This window comes from Ambystoma mexicanum, chromosome 7q (assembly GCF_040938575.1).
Source record: "Ambystoma mexicanum isolate Mex_15411 chromosome 7q, UKY_AmexF1_1, whole genome shotgun sequence".
NCBI lineage: Eukaryota > Metazoa > Chordata > Amphibia > Caudata > Ambystomatidae > Ambystoma > Ambystoma mexicanum.
The window spans coordinates 140665766-140684457 of NC_090941.1; the positions used below are offsets into that span (position 1 = coordinate 140665766).

Consider the following 18692-nt stretch of genomic DNA (forward strand, 5'->3'; position numbering starts at 1 on the left):
AGATTCAAAACGATGAAAGCAAAATGTTTGGGGGTCCATAGAACATAGAGGGAAAGTTACTAAAAGATCAATCTTTCCTAACACTGCTCCCCCCCCCCCTCCCAGACTAGAGACAGGGGAAACTAATCCACCCTTGCAATGGTACCCTGTTCCAGTCGGTTTTCCCAGTTGGACAGCAAATCAGCATTTCTAAAATTGGGATCTGGCCTAGGCTCAATAGTGAAGTCCAAGTCCTTCTGACTTAGGGACCACCTGAGCCACTTTGCATTCTTTCCCTTAACACCCACACACCACAACAAGCTTTTAGGGTGGGCATACACAGTGAAGTGAGTCACATATAGGTAGGACCTCAGCTTCCAAAGGCACAATATAATGGAAAAAATGTCTGGTCCACCTTAGGCCACCTGAGTTCTCCACTCCTAAACTAGTAGCTGATGTGATATATATATGTTGTTCCTCACCTTGGTCATCAAGCTGTGATAGTTGTCCAACTATCACAGTGCCATAGGAATCTGTCTGCACCATGAAATGTCTCTTCCAATCAGGGGCCTGACCTAGGGATTCTTTCAGGCCAATGAAGTACTTCTCACACTCCAGAGTTCCTAAGAAGACTTTAGGACCTCTTGAAGTAGTAGTGAGGGCAGTCATAGGGGCAACTTTATGTCTATAGTCTCTACACAATTCCTGTATCTCCCATTGAGACCCAGGAAAGTCCTCACTTCGGTTTGGGTAGTGGGGGTGCTTCAGTACTGTACAGTGTGTACTTCACTGGCAAGAGGTTGCTTCTTGGCCTCCACCACACCAATTGCATTATTCTCAAGGTCAGCCAGGGGTTCTGAATCAATTTTACACTTATCTATCTTCATGATCCACTTGGCTGTTGAATGGCCCTCATCCATAGTCTGCTGAGTTGTCTCCAGTTCTTTCCAAGTAGGGTCAGAATCTGCCATATCCTCCAGATATGTTTGGCTGAGATCCTCTCTCCCACTCAGAACACGGTCTATTCTCATTTGAGAGGTGTCAGTTTCAGTCACCAATTCAGAAAAAAATCCAGTAAGGTTCTGTAAAGGTTGACACTCTCCTCCATAGTATAAACAAACAGACATATGTTGCCATACCCTACATAAAGATCAAGAGTGTAACTTCACTTTTCGGTACAGAGCTTGACCACCAGGTTATTACCTGCTGGTGAAAAGTGGGCATCTGTCCTGGGGACATTATGATGAGCTCTAGTGTCCATTATCATGGCCACAGGCCCCAAAACGCACAAACCCATCATCTAGTGATGGGGGAAATAGATCACTTGACTCACTTATGTCCCTTTGCGACCCATAAACACTGGGGCCCTGGCTGGACTCAGTTCTGGCACCTTTGGTTCCAGGCTCATATAGAGATGTGAGCAGGAACAGTTTATTTCAGTGCAGGAGTACATTTACTTTATTTCAGTGCAGGAGTGCTTTTATTTTACAAGAACTTTCCAGGAGCTGAAAGCCTTTATTCCAGAAAACATCCTCATGTGCTGACTCATCGGGTGTGGCAGGGTGTGGCAGGCAGGCTGAACCTGGTGGACATGGCTTCAGAAGCTCAGCTATATAAGCTGCTCCATCCTTAAGGCCGGTGCTTCGTGTTACTGTGCACTCACGTGCAACGTGACACTCACCGCCGCTTGGACCAGTTTACTTACCTTTGAAACCAGGTGTTCTCCTGCATACTTACCTCCAGGAAACCGGTGCTTCATCGCTTCATCTGCAGACTCATCTCCTGACATCCAGTGATCTTAATCCCGATGCTGCAGCACCGCGCTCCGCATCCACGAATTCGGACCCTGTAAAGAAGAAGAAAGACAAGGTTAGAACATTTGTTCTAGGGCTGTGCCGCATTTCAACCCAGCGTGCCCCCTAGTTAACAATTTACCAGCTACTGTACCGCTGCAGCTTCGTTCCTCGTTCTCTCCGGCTGCTGCCTCGAGCTCCGCAGCTTCTTCCAGGCCGGCAACATCACCTGCAAGGCAATAAAGTAAAAGAGCAAACATCAAAAATGGAACGTACAGCAATACAAGACAACAAACTTTACAATACAACAAAAACAGACGAGGAAAGACAAAGGCAACAGGAACACTTACCTGAAGTATAGTGGCTTAGTCACAGCAGGACTGGACTACCACGTGCAAGGGACCAGTGAAGGAACTCAGTCCAGATCATACAAGCGCCCCTGCCACAAGCAGCAGGACGGAGTGCTCGCCAAAACTAATCAACAGGTGAAATTTCCAGTGACAGCACATCCCACAGGTACCACAGTTTGGGAGAAGGGATCTGTAAGGAGATCAGGTGCACAAGCTGGCATACTCATGCCCCCTATTCTCCATGCAGGAGCAGTTCCGAGCAGCATCACCAATTACCACCAGTCACCACATAAGCGCAGAGGGCGAAGTCGGACATGAGCGACCTCACCCCCGGAGGGCTGCAATCATGCCCCAATGTCTCCGCAGAGACCAGGTGAGCATAACATCCATACAGAATCACAAACTGGATGTACCTATATCCAAATCATCAAATCTGGGATGACAGCTAGAGGGCTAAAACACTCCTTGTTCCAACACAGTGTTGATCTCACGCCACATGTCTTGTTTGTTCTGAACCACCACAAATCAAATTTAGAAGAGAACTGACATGTCTCTCTTTCAGACCATATTCCTGTGGATGACAGCTAAGTGACAAATGACAGGTCACTACATCTTCTTTCTACTGGTTCTGACCATCACTGAGTCCAGCAGAGGAACTACCTCTGGTACTGACACTCAGCAATGACTGACTTGGCAGTCATTCTCTGTGGATAGGCACAAAGACATATGGTGGGGGGATCAGCAACCACTAATGATAACATACTGCTTGAGGTCTCTAGAGTCAAAAGGCTAACCAAGTTTTGCCTGGTCTCTGTTATGAATGGGTCTACTCCTAAGAGGGGATTCTGGATGGATTGAATACTTGTCTCACTCCTGTCAATCTAGTAACCGACAGCAAGACTCCTTCAGTGGTTTTCCCTTGGGAACCCCATCTTGGGCCAGCATGAATGTGTGTTTGACCACTCTGTAGGCATCTTTACATTAGGTTGAACCACAAGGGGACGCACCTCCCTGCTCGCCCTCCTTCCACTTGGTTAACACGTTCCCTGCCATCTCTTCTCTCCCTCCTTCCATCTCCCTTTTACAACAACAGTACTTACCTGATATGCACCTTTAGAGCCCATAGCACTTTTACCTCTTCAGTAAACTGCACTTACTTTTATTCCACTCGTACCCTCCCTCAATCGCTCCTCACCCTGCCCACCGACTCTGCCCTGCCCCCTCTGTCTCCTTAGCAGTTTTGGTACATACTCTCTTGTGCCATGCAAGTATCTGCTTATTAGCCCTAATTAAATGTCTGGGCTCTTATTACATCCTGGATGCAACCAGATGACTTTGGTGCCTTGAAGCCCTTGTGCAATCTGGCACCTGCATATAAGACGCCTATAAGACACCAATAAAATAAAAATAAAAATAAATTGTTGTCCGTGGATATGGTTCTGGCTCCTTCAGTGTAGGTCATTTCTGGGTCTAGGGGTTTAAGCCCATGGTGGTAAACATACGTTTTAACCCCCTACACCTAATTATGCCTAACTATTTGAAATGATCTCCCATACCACTAGTACGTTCATGGTAGCCTGTGCAGAAAACTGTACAATAATACATCTCACGGCTATATGAGAGCACAGCATTGTATACCTTATATTTGTGGGTAGTGCTCCCTTTATTGTTCAGTAAACACCAAAATTTACCATTTTCTTTCTAAATTGTATATGGATCCAGAAGAACTGTGCATCAGGCGTGGTGTGATGTTGGAAAAGCTTTTAGACAGTCTTGGCCCCTTGGCGAAAATGTTAGATCTTACAGACTTGGCAAGTGCAGATGGCCTGCCGAATAATCCTGACATCTTGAGCAACAGGGCTCAATGAGCTACATACCTTTTGGGTAACCCTAATGCTTCTTTCAGTGCTGAATGCTTTAAAGGGCTTCTGTTGAAGGTTAATCCTGAAGTGGCAGGTATTGCAAATTACGGTCTGGCTTTAATTTGGGGAATAATTTGTTTGGGAGTTGGTTATATTATGTTACTAGGGTTTTAATTGAGTGCAGCGGTCACCCAAAGGTATCGTGCCACTGTAGGTGAGATGTCAAATTGAAAATCTCATCTAAAACAGGTAGGTTAAAAGGTTCAAAGGAAAGTGTTTCAGATGTTTCCAAAATGTCTGCAAATTAGTGTTCATGCATAAGAATAGTGGAAGTTTGTCAAATTGTCTGGCTACCTACAGTTTATAACTCTCCGCCTTGTGTTTCTTTCTGATATTGTAGGACAGTAATCAACTTTTCCATGTTCAATTTCAATGGGTGATTTGGGTTATAAAGTCTAAGTTTAGACAAAAAAGGCAAACACTATTGGGATGTAGCATACTTTTAAAAACCAGGCACATGCTCTTGAAGATAATCAATATTTTATTGGGCGCCAGTCTGGAGCATGCAAGGCCGGAGTGGTATGCTTTTGTTTCCTTAATTTGAGAAAGTTTCTGTGTGCAGGCTCTGTCTGCTACTTTCTGAGTGCTCTGTAGTCTTTATGTTAAGGAATTAGGACGACCCAAGTAAATGCTGTTGTTATAATCCAAATTTGAGGCAATGAAAGAATTAATAACTACTACTTGATGAGTGAACGATAGGAACAGAAGTAACTCTTTGATTTTTTTTTTATTAGTAAGAAACTTACTTCAGAAGATGCTGCAATTTGACTTTTAAGGAGAGATTGTGATAATAAATGATGCCCAGATTTTTGACTTCCTGCTTTGGTTTTCGGTCAGAAAGCTGGGATCCAGTGGTTGGCATTTTCATTTACTCTCATAATCACAGTTTTATCTGTGCTAATCGTCAGGAAGTTGATGTCCATCCAGTATTTAATTAAAACCAGGCATTCTCTAACCTTGGTGGGCAGAGGGTCGTCAGACTGATCCAGATTTATTATAATCTGGGTATCGTCTGCAAAATTATAGGCGATTCTACTAGAAGGTTAGTAGATACATTTGCACTTATCCCCCTAGTGTGGGGCCTAGTGTGGGGCCACATGGCCCTTAGGAAAATGTTTAACCCAGTTTTTGAAAGGGCCTGGCCAAATAGAGTCTTCAGTGTTAGGTCCCTCTTGGAGCAGGGATCCACAGGCTTTCGTGTCCAGCATACGATTAATGTTTTTCCCCGGACATTTGTAAATACTACAGGGGAATGTTCTCTTTTTGAGATTTCCATTATAGGTCAACATCCCCATTTTTCCATTTAAGGTTTGGGGGCCATCTGTGCTTTTATTTTGGAGAACTAGAAGAGTGTTTCTCAGGAATCTCAGGTTCTCTAGACAATGTAGGGTTTTCATACAGGGATCTCCAATGCAATACAGATAACCAGAGCAAATACAGTTTTTGAGCCAATGTCAAGCTCCTGTACTGTAGATGATACAGAAGGGTGGTATGAGGGTTTGTCAAGAATTTGTTTTTGGTGAAACAGAAGGACAAAGTTTCCAACATGGATAAATCTCTGGCATTACAATGGGTTCCTTTTGCATCATCATTTCAAGATGGAAACTATTGCACTTCTTCAGAATGTGCTTCATTCACATTTTTCAATGGCCCATTTAGCTAACAAGGGCACACAGCATATGGTTGCCACCAACCCCCTCATATGTGTAGGGTGTTGTCAGTTTTGTAGGGACAGAAGTGTCTTTCAATTTCTGTGTCTTCCATTCAGCCTGTCTTCGGCCCGCTGATGCTTCATGAAACTGCTTCCACCAGTTGTAGAGATTTGGAGGTGCCAATCATTTAGCTTTTGATTTACCTTGTTGAAATCTCGATTTTGGCACACGTTCAGTGGGGGCAGAGTTACATCTACAAGTGGCCTTTCAGCTCATCCATGATCAGGGGTTTGTCATAAACCAGGAAAATATAAACTGTCTCCTTCCCAGAAGATGACATTCTGGAATACCAGTTTGACTCGATTCAGTCACCTTTGCATCTCATGCCAATACAATCTCATTCCATAAAGCAGGGTTTGAGAAAGACCCTGGCCATGCACGTGATATCCCTTCATAATCTAGCCCAAGCTATAGGCCTCCCATCGTCTTCTTTTAAGGCAGTCATACATATCCCCTTCATTACAGAGGAATTGAGAGAGGACAAAAGCAGCCAATCACGTCAGTGCTAGTCACACACAGATTGGCTCATAACTTTAGGAGCAAAGGGTGAGATCAGGTGGTGATGTCACCATATGGACTCATGGAATGGTGAAGCCTTTTTTTCTGTTTATCTCCAGATCTTCTCTTAGAGTCTGCTGCAAGTCAACTTGAATAGGCTGCCTGGTGTGGGAAGAACTTGAATGGAGGTCCATGGTCTACCTGGGACTTGAATGTTCAAATGCATTGTTTGGTGATACTGAGAGGCGTCTTTGCTTTTTGGATGGATACTGGTCCAGTAATTCACTATACCAATCACCTGTGAGGTACTTGTTCAAAGAATTTGACATGTTGAACATGTTTTGTGAATGTTGCCTTTCACCTTCGATGATTTATGATTTTACTACAATTCGGGGACACCTGGCTATTCCCTGATCTACCCAGGCACCAACACATGTTAAATAAAACACTGATCAGGGCGGTTTTGGATAGACCTAGATCCAATAGCTTCTCTCTTTAAAAAATATTCTTTTACCAAATTCATGCATCAAAAAAAATCATTAAAATGACATTTATACAAAACGATATAAAGTCCAATATATAAGTGTTCACAACAACACATTTTTTAAAATATATTTTGGTAGTTTTTCTTCCTCAAAGTGCAACCCCTCCTATCACACTCGGGGCTATCTTAATCTATCTGCCTTCTCACTCGACTTAATGTAATGAGCAGTGTCTATATGTTACACTGGGCCTGATCACGACTTTGGCGGTAACGCTGGCGGTATTAGCGCAAATTTTCGGTGGATTTCCCCCCAGCTCAGAGCTAGGGCGAAATCCGCCAAAGTCCTGATTTGGCGGACCCTCAAATCCGGCGGTAATAGCGCATCGCCGGATTTAAGGGTTACCGCCAAAGTTGTGATGAGGCCCACTGTTATGTTCAAAACGTGTTGACACAGATGTGTTTCAGCCTCATCAGCTACTAAAAAATCCACTTGCTTGAATAGCCTTCATCCGGACACAGGTAACAATTTTCTTCTCCCCATGTGGATTCCTGTGCCCCAACAATCGTGCAATCTCATCTAATCCTGTGCACGTCTGGATCTAATTCTGCAAGGAAGTTTAGTCCACGCTCGGCTGCGTTGTGTCTATTTTTTCTACCTGTTCGCCGTTCAATTCGTATCACTAGCCTTTTAATCTCCTTTCACCAAATAAACTTCTGCATGTGAGCTGCCGGTCTCCACAAGTTCAGAATCCCGTGCTCGGAGAAATGGCAATCTTCGGGCGTCCTGTGCAGTCCGCAGAACTTGTGGAGAACGGCGGCTCACATACAGAGGTTTATTTGGTGAATGGAGCGACGCTGGAACTACAGATTAAAGACTATTGACACGAATTGAGCGTGTAATATATAGTCACTGCTTATTAAATCGAGCGAGAAGGCAGATAGATTAACATAGCCCTGAGTGTAATAGAAGGGGTTGCACTTTGAGGACGAATAACGACCAAAATATATAACAAAAAATACATGCAATGGTTTTCACTTTACCCCTGAGTTGTGAACACTTGAATATTGTACTTTAAATAGTTTTGTATGAATGTCTTTTTAATGACTTTTTGATACATGAATTTGGTGAAATAAAAAGAAGAGTTTTTTATAGAGAGAAGCTCTAGGGTGTTTTTGACATCTTAAATGACGGGGCATGTAGAATTTCGTCCAGGCTCACCAAGCAGTTCTATGTGATATCCTCGAATATTAATAAAGGCTGCACACCAAAAAAGACGCATTTTATTTCCGGCCGATTTGGTGCAACCTTTAATATTCAAAATATCTCTCGTTGCACCCCCTGCCTGCCCCTCACCCCTGAAATCGAGGGTTTTCACCTCCCAACCCCCTCTCATCCTGCACCTTCTCCCCATAACCACCCCTGCCAAACCCCCACACATAAAAACACATACACACATTCTCCCCTTCCCTCTCCCCTCCACACTGCAGATACTACTCCACAACATACACACAGACACACAAACAGACAAACACTTACCTGGCAGCCAACTTCCATCTTGCTCTTCCCGTCCTAGCCGCACCTGTCAGCCCCGGAACGCACTTGTGTGTGACAGGTGCATGACAGTTAGATTTAGAAAGACCACTTTGATCGGTCTTTCTAAATCGTTTTTTTTTCTCGAAAAATAAAGAAGGATGTTCACTATATACACACGAAACACAATGGCTTGTGGGAAACTGTCAGATACCAGTGATTGGCACCTGCCTCGCAATTCATTTTATGTCTTCGAAGGTTTTTTACAGTTGGAGGCCAGGCCAAGAACCAGGGTCTACTGATGCAATTTTCGAAATCTGGGGTTCTGGCATGGTTCATGCTTCCCCTCCTTTTTCTCTCATTCTAAGGGTTCTTCTGCAAACCCAGATAGATAAATCATCAGTTATCCTGATCACTGCGTTTGGCTATCTCAGAATTGCTATCCGCTAGCCCTGGAGATGAAGTCACATGTTCAAATTCTTCTCTGATTGATCCAGAATGTTATAAAGGAACCAGTGGGGTGCAGCTACCCTAGGGTGAATGCAGGTATACTTCACCCCATGACTTGGACGATCTCAGGGCAAAATTATACCCCTGGGGCCTTATCTTGAGCCCCTGCAACAATAAATGTACAGCATATTTCTATGCATGGAGTGGCTGAATTGTGCTAGTTTGTGCCAATGAATCTGGGTCCCTCTGGGGCTGCTACAGGGGCTTTATTTAATTTCTTGAGTTAATTGACTGTCTCATTTTTATCATTCAATCAACATGTATTGATCAGCTGTCAGTTGATGGCATAAAAAGTTGTGAAGACGAGCAAAAAGAGACCATCCGTTGGTGTGCTGGGTAGTTCATGGCATTCAAATCAAATGTTCTGCTCAATCTTGTTGCTTTGTCTCGTGGGATGTAACTTGTTTCACTCTTTCGAGAATGTCCGGTAAATCAAAATGTAACATTAAGAGCTTTATCGGCGAAATGCGCTTTTGTTCCTATTCTCCTTCAGACAATTGTCTGATGTAAAGGTGTCACTCTTCGACAGTCGTTCTGTTTCTCTTTTGAGAAGGAGTTTTCCCTTTCACAGTACTGAGACCAATGCAAAGTTTGTACAGATTCTTGCTTTTGGATCTTCCTAGGTTGTGTGTTGTACGCTGTCTGTAGATGTATGAGGATCACACTCAAGACTTGATAGGTGTCTTATTCCACCACATCTAGGTGTGCTTTTTGGGTCTACGACAAGCATGTGTGGATATTTCTGTGTTTGTGGCTCATTTAGCAAGAGAAGCCATGAATTCAAAAAGGCCTTTTAGTCTGGGGCTCACTATGAAAATATCTTCAATTTTATAGATTGGTTCAGTGAGACAGTTTTCAATCTTTCTACATTAAGTCTATTGTGCACGCTTCAGTCTCCGTACCAACTCAGGTTTGAACTTGCATAGCATGAAGCCTCCAAGCCTCTGCCATAAAATGTCAATTTTGGTAGTTATACCATATAAAAATGAGATTTTGGTAAGGGTACAGAAGGAGTATAATCCAGCCGCTTTGTTTTCTGGGACCCCACTCTGATTAATGTTGTACCTGTTCCTCAGGTGTTTTTGTGGTATTCCTCTTTTTCGGAAGTTGACAAATTTGGTTGAGGCAAAGTTTCCTCCTGGATAATTCTATTACAGTTGCATTGATATGATGGGTTATTTATACCCAGAGAAAGTGTGAACCCGGGGATCGAACCTGTGGTGCTCCGTGTTGTCTTTCTTCCAAGGCAAGCATGTTGCCCCTTAGCTATCCTCCCATTACAGTTTCTGAACAAGATGCTTCTTTAGCGTGTGATCTGAAGAAAGGACAATAGTCTGTAAAGGCAAGGAACTATTATAGATGGGGGGCAGGCATCAGCTCCTATATTCCTCCTTTAGGGCAATACATTGCCAAAGTCTTATGGCAATTATAATTCTGAAGTAATGATTTATTACTGTTATTTCCATATGAAATATAAGAGATACTGCATAATGCTTGCCCGATGCTCTTGATGACAGTTTGGCCTCTTCTTGAATGACAATCCAAATGTGTATTGCTGCTGCACAGGTCTTCTGGTTTGTTGGAAAGTGAGCACAAACTAGGGTCTTGGTCTACATAAGGAGCTGACCCTTATGGCACACACAATATTCAGCAGGATCCCCTACCCTGACTAGGCTTTTCCTTGCTCCACCCATGGATGGAAATGCACTTGGAGTGCACTGCGCTTTTACCACTAGTTGATGTGGCAAAGTGACTTCTGCCCCGCAGGAGTACAAGGGTGAGTAGTGGCTAACTCACCTACTCAGCACTCACACGCACTCACACTGCTATAAAACAAGAGTGATCCCAGTCTTAAAGATGGAACAAGCACAGTTAAAAGCTATACCTCCTTTGCCTTTTGTGGTAACGTGAGTCAAGAGAAGTCTGTACTCTCAAGAGGGGTGTTAATGTGATCCAGAAGCTACCCAAACAGCAAAGTATAGCAGTCTGAAATAAAGGGAATGTCAAATCAAGGGTCTATAAAAATGGATATATACTTTAATTTAACACACCATCTGCAATTATAGCTGAACAGAAAAACAGTACACAAACCCACTCTTGTGGAAAGCGCACAGAAGAAGCAAAGATAGAAGGATGCAGCACACTAAGTAGGGTAGTGAAACAGGGGTGAGAGGCATGTAAAACCACAATCTTCTTAAAAGGGATATGTTCTTGTACCAAAAGGGATTAATGTGACCTAACCAGTCAATAGGGCCCAAACATGGACCTAGAGGGCGACTGTCATTCAATAATACATTTTGCTGTTCTTGGCAGTTTAAGAGCATCGAATTAGGCTTCTCTGTACTTTTTGTGCATGTCAAATCAGGCTCAAATGCCGCAGTCACGTTGTTCCAGATGGGGAGCGGGTGTACAGCTGAGGTTGAGCTGATGTTCCACCAGAGTTGGTTCGCCTGTTAATGAAGATCAGCAAGCAATTCATTGGTGGTTCAAAAGGCAGTTTAAAGTGGTGTTTAATGAAGCATGCATCGCGAGGACCATCAGGATCAGGTTGTCAGTTGGTGTGACTGCAAACACGCTAGTAACCAGATGCACTGTTTGGATTGGTCAGTCCAGAGTGGCTTTCAAAGGTTGTAATACAATGATGCCATCAGTGTCTTGTTGACTGTCGATGAAGATCGGCAATGAAGATGTTGGCAGTTCGAAAAGCAGTTTGAAGGTGGCAGGTGCACTGATGAGCTTCAGGTTTGAGCGAAGGTATCAACGTGCTCCGTTGGTGTAGTGTAGCAGCTAACTGGTTCGAGAGTACAGCGGCTCGGAGATAAGTCGATTGCCAAAGGCAACTCTGGATGGTCCTGCGGGTTTGACGGGGTTAAACACACTTGAATCATTGCTCAGAGCGTTTTGATGGCAAAAACACAGGGATCATGGCTGTCTTGTATCTCAGGTTGCTGTGAGTCCTAATCCAATGACTCAAGGATACGATTAGTCTTTCTTCTCGGGCTCCCAACACAGGGGAGGCTGCCACACATTTTAGGGGACCTTTAGGGCAGTGAGTCCTGGGTACCAGTGTGGTTGGCAGAGAGGCAGTTTTTGCTCCAGCAGCTGGTCACCTCCCATGTGCCCTCGGGGTGGTTAGGGAGCAGAGCTTTCCTCTGCTTTGGACAAATACTCTTCATCTCTGGTGGAGGGTTTTGGAAAGTCAATTCCCCCAACAGGGGTCCAATGAATTCTTCCCCAGGTTTTTGTAAGAGCGAATGTAAGAGAGAGTGGGAATCTCCCCCTTCTATAGGCAAAATCCCACAGGTGATTGGACAAAGCTAGTCTGTCCAATCCCTGTCTTTGAGACAATTAGTATTTGCCTTCTGGCATCATACCCACAATGCTTTGTGTTAAGGAAGTGGAGGGGACAGGAAGTAAGAGAGAATATAGAGAGAAACAAGGTGGTGTAATCTTCCTCCAACTATGCAGAGCTCCCTCTGCCTACAATAACAGTGCCCCCTTTCCTTTATCAAAGGCCCTTTTGGTATGCAGAACAGTGGTGTGAGGTTAGTTCTTTTGGGCTGGGACTGACGCTTGATTGGTGTTTCCTGGGACTGCTCCTGCTGGAAGGCTGCTCTGATGGAAAGAGGTAATACCCAACCTCACAATGGATCACAAAGAGAGGCCCAGCCATTCAGTCTCCAGCTCTGCGAGTGGCAGGGCCAGGCTGTCTCACCATAATGCACCCAATATTTCCACATCTGACCTGGGCTCACAGTGTTGACACATGTATGATATCAATCTGATGTAGCTTCTTATAGTTATGTAAACCACTATCCACTATAGCCTAAACTCAGATATACCCTCATGTTTAAATATGTAACTGCCACCAGAATAGTTATTTGCCCTTACTGTGGTTTTGGAACAGAGGTGCAGACTTCAAATGCAGCCTATGTGCTGAAGTGACGTGGCTGTCACAGCAGCTGTCAAATGGACACCTGTAAACCCTGGGCCTGCTCTGTGCCACTGGAGAGCAGGCGCTGCAGATCGGAATACTGATTCAGCAGGGCACAGGTGTACACTATACTTTCGGCATGAAGCTTATGAAAGGGAGGTCTAGTTAGAAGATTGCCCTTTCTGAGAAGGAATTGCCTGCATCATTTTATTGATCAACAAAAAACAAAAAGCTTGGCCTTCTACACCGTTCCCTCACAGTTGGCTGTGCTCTTTTGGGCTCACACAGGCATTAAACATAGTCATTTGGGACATAAGCATTGGTGGCCTGCGTAGCAGGACAGGTTCTTGCAGGCCTCACTTGCTGCCATTGCTACCAGAGACATCATTCAAAGGATGCCAGTGATACTCATAGACAGAATCCAGAGCAAGGCTCCTTGAGCACCTAAAGCAGGGCCGGCATGGGGAATTCGCAGATACATATTTACACTGCTTCTTTGTTTCGAGCAGCATACTCAAATGGGAAGCTCTTCATTAGTGGTGGGCGACAGCAGACATGGCTGTGAATGTGGAACTGACTTTGTATGTGACAAGTCCACCTAGTGAGTAAATGTTGAGTGATAAGAACTCCTATGAGTGCATCAGCTTCTTAAAGCCTCCACATAGGCCCAGCTATCAAAGTGTGTACCCTATCTCAAAACAATTAAAATTTTCCATGAAAAAAACTCCACTTTTAAAATGTCTAATATGTTTTCATGATGTCTAGATGTTTGACATACTTGCTTTTTAGTTGTTTTCTTAAAATAATGAATAACAGCAAGCAGAATTACTTTGTCAAACAATGATTACAATCAAGTGGCATTATCACCATTTCTTTTGTTATGTTTCTTTAAGTCTTGAAAGTACAGCTGCAAACCCAGAGGAGATTTTTTAAGGCTCACATTGATTTACATTCAGGCATGTGTAGACTTTAGTTCAGGATAGGGAAATTTAAACTACAATCATACTTGTTTTGCATAACATGTTTCAATAAGGGTTTAGTACATTTGGCTGGTTAGTTGATTGATTATGTGATTCGTGTACTTTTTGAGCCATTTCTGTACAACTGTTATTTAAGCTTCTTGAAGGCTAAGCATTAACATATATTTATACCAATTAGGGGTGAGAAGATACATGTCCAAATGCCTGCATTGAAAACTCTGCTTAAATCCTGGATTCACTGCTTAATTTAAAGTGTGTGATTTTGTGTACATCGTTTAATCTCGTTTGCGACGTTTTCTGGGATGTTACTTCTGGTGATTTCAATTCCATCCGATTAAGTATCTGCCTGTGCCTCCACTCCACGTGTTTTTCTGCAGAGGGCCACACAAATGTTCAGACTGGCTGGCCTGCCTATAGTTATAGCTCTGAGCAAGTGACATGGCATTAAAAAAAGACTGGGCAACTGGCTGATTTCCACTACGTAATAGAACCTCTGGGCACACCATGGGCATTGGACACAATGGAAGGCTATTAGGTCCATTCTCTCCTCTTCATCGATTCCAATCTTTTAAAGGTGCGTTATAAATTAGTGTGAACCACGTGTTTATTCCATGCTCGTTGCTGATAATTTTGTAGAGGGCATCATATATCAGATTTGAAAACAATCCTCTGCAGTTACCAAATATCCTTTTCGTGTTTCAAGAACTCAGGTAATTTACACATTTCAGAGCTGCTGAGGGGCGTCATCAGTAGGGACAAATAGTTCGGGGGCTTCTGTTGCCCCGGGTATGGCGAGAGAGGAAGGAATTCCTAAAACGGTACCGGCTTTCTCGTGAGAGGACAGTCATGTTCGAGCAGCCAGCCAAACGCTACCGTTTTCTCCTTGGCTTAGCAAAAAAAAATCAGCGTGCCCTTTGCTCCTTTCGGTCTCTCCAAGGTTCATTAATATTCTAAGTTAATTTGAAACCAAGACACTGACCAGAATTTACCTGACAATAAATACATCAGACACACCATGAAAGAAAAGAACATGCTTCAAGGCATAATGTCCACATGCAAAGGTGTTTGTGGGGGTCTCACCACGTTGCCGCTTTCAACTGAGTTCATCCACACGGTGTTTCTTTTCGTTATTTTTTGTTTCTGAGTGTTTTTCGACGAGGCACGCTTCTGCTTCTCGTCCCAATGGCTGCGCATGCCTCGTCTTACCGAAGCATGAACATCGTCGTACACATCCATTAATGTTCTGCGACAGGGCTTTTCTTGTAATGTGAAGGCAGCCGGCCGAAGGTCTTCTGCGTCTATTCAGTCAGCGCCATCGCTAGGTTCTCTGTATCTCAGACAACCCTGACCAAACATTTGGCTTTTGGGACTCTGCGAACGAATAAAAGTACAATGGCGGGGATACAGATCCTGGCCCTTGTGTTTTGCGTGGGTGGCGTGGGAGCCGTTATTGGCGCTGTGGTGTCCAATGAGTGGAAAGTCACCAGCCGAGCGTCCTCCGTCATCACAGCCACCTGGGTCTTCCAGGGTCTTTGGATGAACTGTGCAGGAAACGCATTGGGGGCGTTTCATTGCAGACCCCATCTCACTCTCTTCAAACTAGAAGGTACGTCATGCTTACTTGATTGGATCCTAAATGTTACTGAGCATTGTTACGTGGCAACACAGTGCACGACATACAACTCACGATAGGGGCAGGTGAGTCTTCTTACCTTCATTGGTATTTTGTTTTGTATTGTTTATTTATAAAGCGCCTAGGAGGCTTGGAACATGGGGAAAAAATAACAGTTGCTCAAAGCCCTTGAAATTCTGAGATGATAATAGGTTGCACAGACAGGGTAAGTGCTTAAAATACGTTTAACAGTATGAGATACAGCAAATAGGCCTGACGGCCATTCTGCAGTTTTACCAGTGCATTCGAGGGGTGAAGACAAGGCAGAACAGACAGACGATCTTCAGGCACTGTGCGTATGGATAGTGCAAATGAACAGACGGTCAGAGGGAGGGGGAGGTCCAAGTGCACCTGTTCAGTGGAGACTGGGGTATGTGCAGAGAGCCACTCTATTCGGATATTTCTTAAGTGCAGTGAGTGTGGGTGGGGTATAGGGCCCTGAGGCAGGTGCGAAAGAAAACAGGTGGGGGTGCTAGGGACCTGTGAGAATCTAGGGTACAGCAGGCGGCCAGTCAGCAAGTTGTAGGGAAGAGGAGGCAGAGAGGGAACGAGCAGAGAGCTAGGTTAGCAGGGTAGAGGGAGAGAGAAGGAAGAGAAGAAGAGGAAGGTCTTGAGGAGTTTCCGGAACGTAAGAAGATCAGGCTCAAGATGGAGAGTGGCACGGAGGCTATTCCAGAGCGAGGCACCTGCGGAGAATAAGGATCTCCCTCCAAATCTCTGCTTGGAGAACCGGCTCACTCGCAGAAGGTTGGAGGCAGATGAGCGGAGGGCTTTTGAGGGACAGTATTTAGGTAGGCAGTGTTGCAGGTAGGTAGGTCCCAGGCCCCAGAAAGCCTTGTGAACAATGCAGAGGGTCTTCAACTTGATCTTTGCAGCCACGGGGAGCCAGTGAAGGGATTTCAGCGCCAGAGAGATGCAGTCCCTGGGCTTGAGGCCAAGGATAAGTCTTGGGGTTCTGTTCTGGATGAGTTGCAGAGGGCGCAGGGCAGAAGAAGGGAGGTTGGGGAAGAGGCTGCTGCAATAGTCCAGCCTAGAGAGAATCAGGGCTCTGGAGACAGTGAGTCGCTGGTGGAAAGTGAGAAAAAGTAGAGTACCTCTGAGGAGTTGTAGCTGATAGTTAGACTTTTTGGAGCTGTCTGAAATGTGAGAGTAGAAGGGGAGAGTGGAGTCAAAAATGACTCAAGGTTTCTTGCCACGCAGGTGGGTGCGGGCGTAGGGCCAAGGGAGGCAGGCCAGAGTGAAAGTGGGAAAGAGGGAGCAGGGGTCCCAATGCGAACGATCTGAGTCTTACTGGCGTTGAGGCAGAGGTTGTTTGCAGCACACCATGACTGAATAGCGAACAGACAGTCAGATATGAGCGAGGAGGAAGAGGCGGCTGAGGGTAGCCTGAAAGATAGTTGCGTGTCATCTGCGTAACACTGGAAGTTAGAAGGGAAAGTGGCAATCACACATGCCAGGGAAGCCAAATAGACGTTGAAGAACCAGGGAGATAGGTCATATCCCTGGGGAACACCACAGGTTGAGAGAGCTATAGTCGAGAGAAAGGCTCTGAGTTCCACCTGGGATGGGCGGTCGGAGAGAAAGGAGGGTAACCACGCCAGAGCCTGACCTGTGATTCCCAGGGTGTCACAGGGACGTGCGATCAGGATGTTGTGGTTAACTGTGTCAAAGGCAGAGGAGAGGTCAAGGAGAATGAGGACAGAGGGAGTGTTAGTGTCAAGATTTGAGAGCAAGTCTTCACAGGTGATCACAATAGCAGTTTCCATGCCTCTGGATGCTCTAAAGCTAGACTGATGGTCATGGAGGCAACCAATAGATTCAGTGTGGAGGGTCAGCTGAGAGATAGCCAACTTCTCCATGAGTTTGCCCAAGAAAGGAGTAATGAAGATAGGGCGGTAGTTTGCCAGAATGGTGGGGTCGGCAGAAGGTTTTTTGAGCAGAGGGTGCACAAGGGAGTGCTTAAGGGCAGTTGGGAAAACTCCAGTGGAAAAGGAGAGATTGCAGAGATCAGTCAAGGGTGGGGCGAGGGAGTCAATATTGTCTTTAAAGTTTTTAAAGGGGCAGTTGTCCACCTGTTTGGATGAAGCCTTCATAGATCAGACTTGTCTGATGACCTCATCAGGTGCGACGGGTGAGAGAGAAGAAAGGATAAGTGGAGGGAGGGGCAGAGAGGCTCCGGTGTTGGTGTATACTGTGGTGTGGAAGAGAGGGTGGAAAGGAGGTCTTGGATTTTTGTGGTGAAGTGTGCAGCCAGGGACGAGCAAAGGTCCTGGGTGGGTGTGACAGAAGAAGAGGCTGCTGCAGGATTGGCCAGTTCCTTGCAGACTTTGAAAAGTTTGGCCATGTGGTTTGATGCGGCAGAGACGCGGGCTTGAATAAAGACTTTTCTTGGAACGGATGCAGAGTCGATATTGCCAGTTTGTCAGATGAATCGGCCGACACGTTCCATTTCCGCTCAACTGCCCTCCCCTTTCGTTTAAGGGTAGCCAGGTCGGAGTCGTACCAAGAGTTGCACTTTTGTAAGGCTTCAGTCGGACCCTCATGACTGGGGCAAGAGTGTCAAGAGTGTTGGAGATAGAGAGATTGAGGTTTGCGAGGGCTGTGTCAGGGTAGGAGTCAGCAGCAGGAATAGGTGAAGGCAAAGGCAGCACCTGCCACTTTTTTCATGGGTCTAGTGACAAATATGCATCACAAATATCATTGGAATGGTCTTCAAAGCTGTCACTCCCTTGTAGACCTTTCTTGTCTAGTTTTGTGACTGTAGTCTTTAAACGTATGTGGGTAACCCCTCTGGTATCCTTTAAGCACCTATGCTGGGTATCAGGTAATATTGTCCCTGTACATAATGTCGCCATACATATAGTTGTCGGGAAACGGCATAGGCAACATTATATATGGGGACAATATATGGGGTAAATGGGAGCGAAGGAGGAGGGGGTGTCCCCTGCTTTCTTTAAAAAAAATAAAAAAATGCCAGGGTTGCGGGGGTGTCCCCTGCATGTTCCTTATGATAATGTCTCTGCCAAAAAATGGTGCCATTCTTGCATGGCAACATTTTTGCAGGGACCTTATCACATGGAAACATATGGTGCCTGTCCTTGTTGTGTCTGGTCCTGGGCATAATACTAATTCTGTTCCCCTGGATATGTTGGCTGGTTTGGCATTCCCCCATTCTGTGGCATCCCCCCTCTGCTTCTACATACCCTAGAGATATGTCCTATCTGTCCACACACCCAGCACTGAGGTGGTTCTCTTCTTTGCCTCCGATACCCTCCAGAGAACCATTCTGGGCCCTGCTGCATTTGTTGCCCGTATCATGATACGCTC

At 45.1% G+C, this 18692-nt stretch overlaps 1 protein-coding gene across 1 annotated transcript in view; it reads left to right on the top strand.

Moving 5' to 3' along the window:
- The first annotated feature begins 14720 nt into the window (after nt 1-14720).
- CLDN10 (claudin 10) overlaps nt 14721-18692 on the top strand; it is a 502770-nt gene continuing 498798 nt past the window's right edge. The window contains exon 1 of the mRNA XM_069640388.1: nt 14721-15299. Within this exon, the coding sequence (XP_069496489.1) occupies nt 15086-15299 (214 nt within the window). The 5' untranslated portion in view covers nt 14721-15085. The remainder of the gene's footprint in view (nt 15300-18692) is intronic.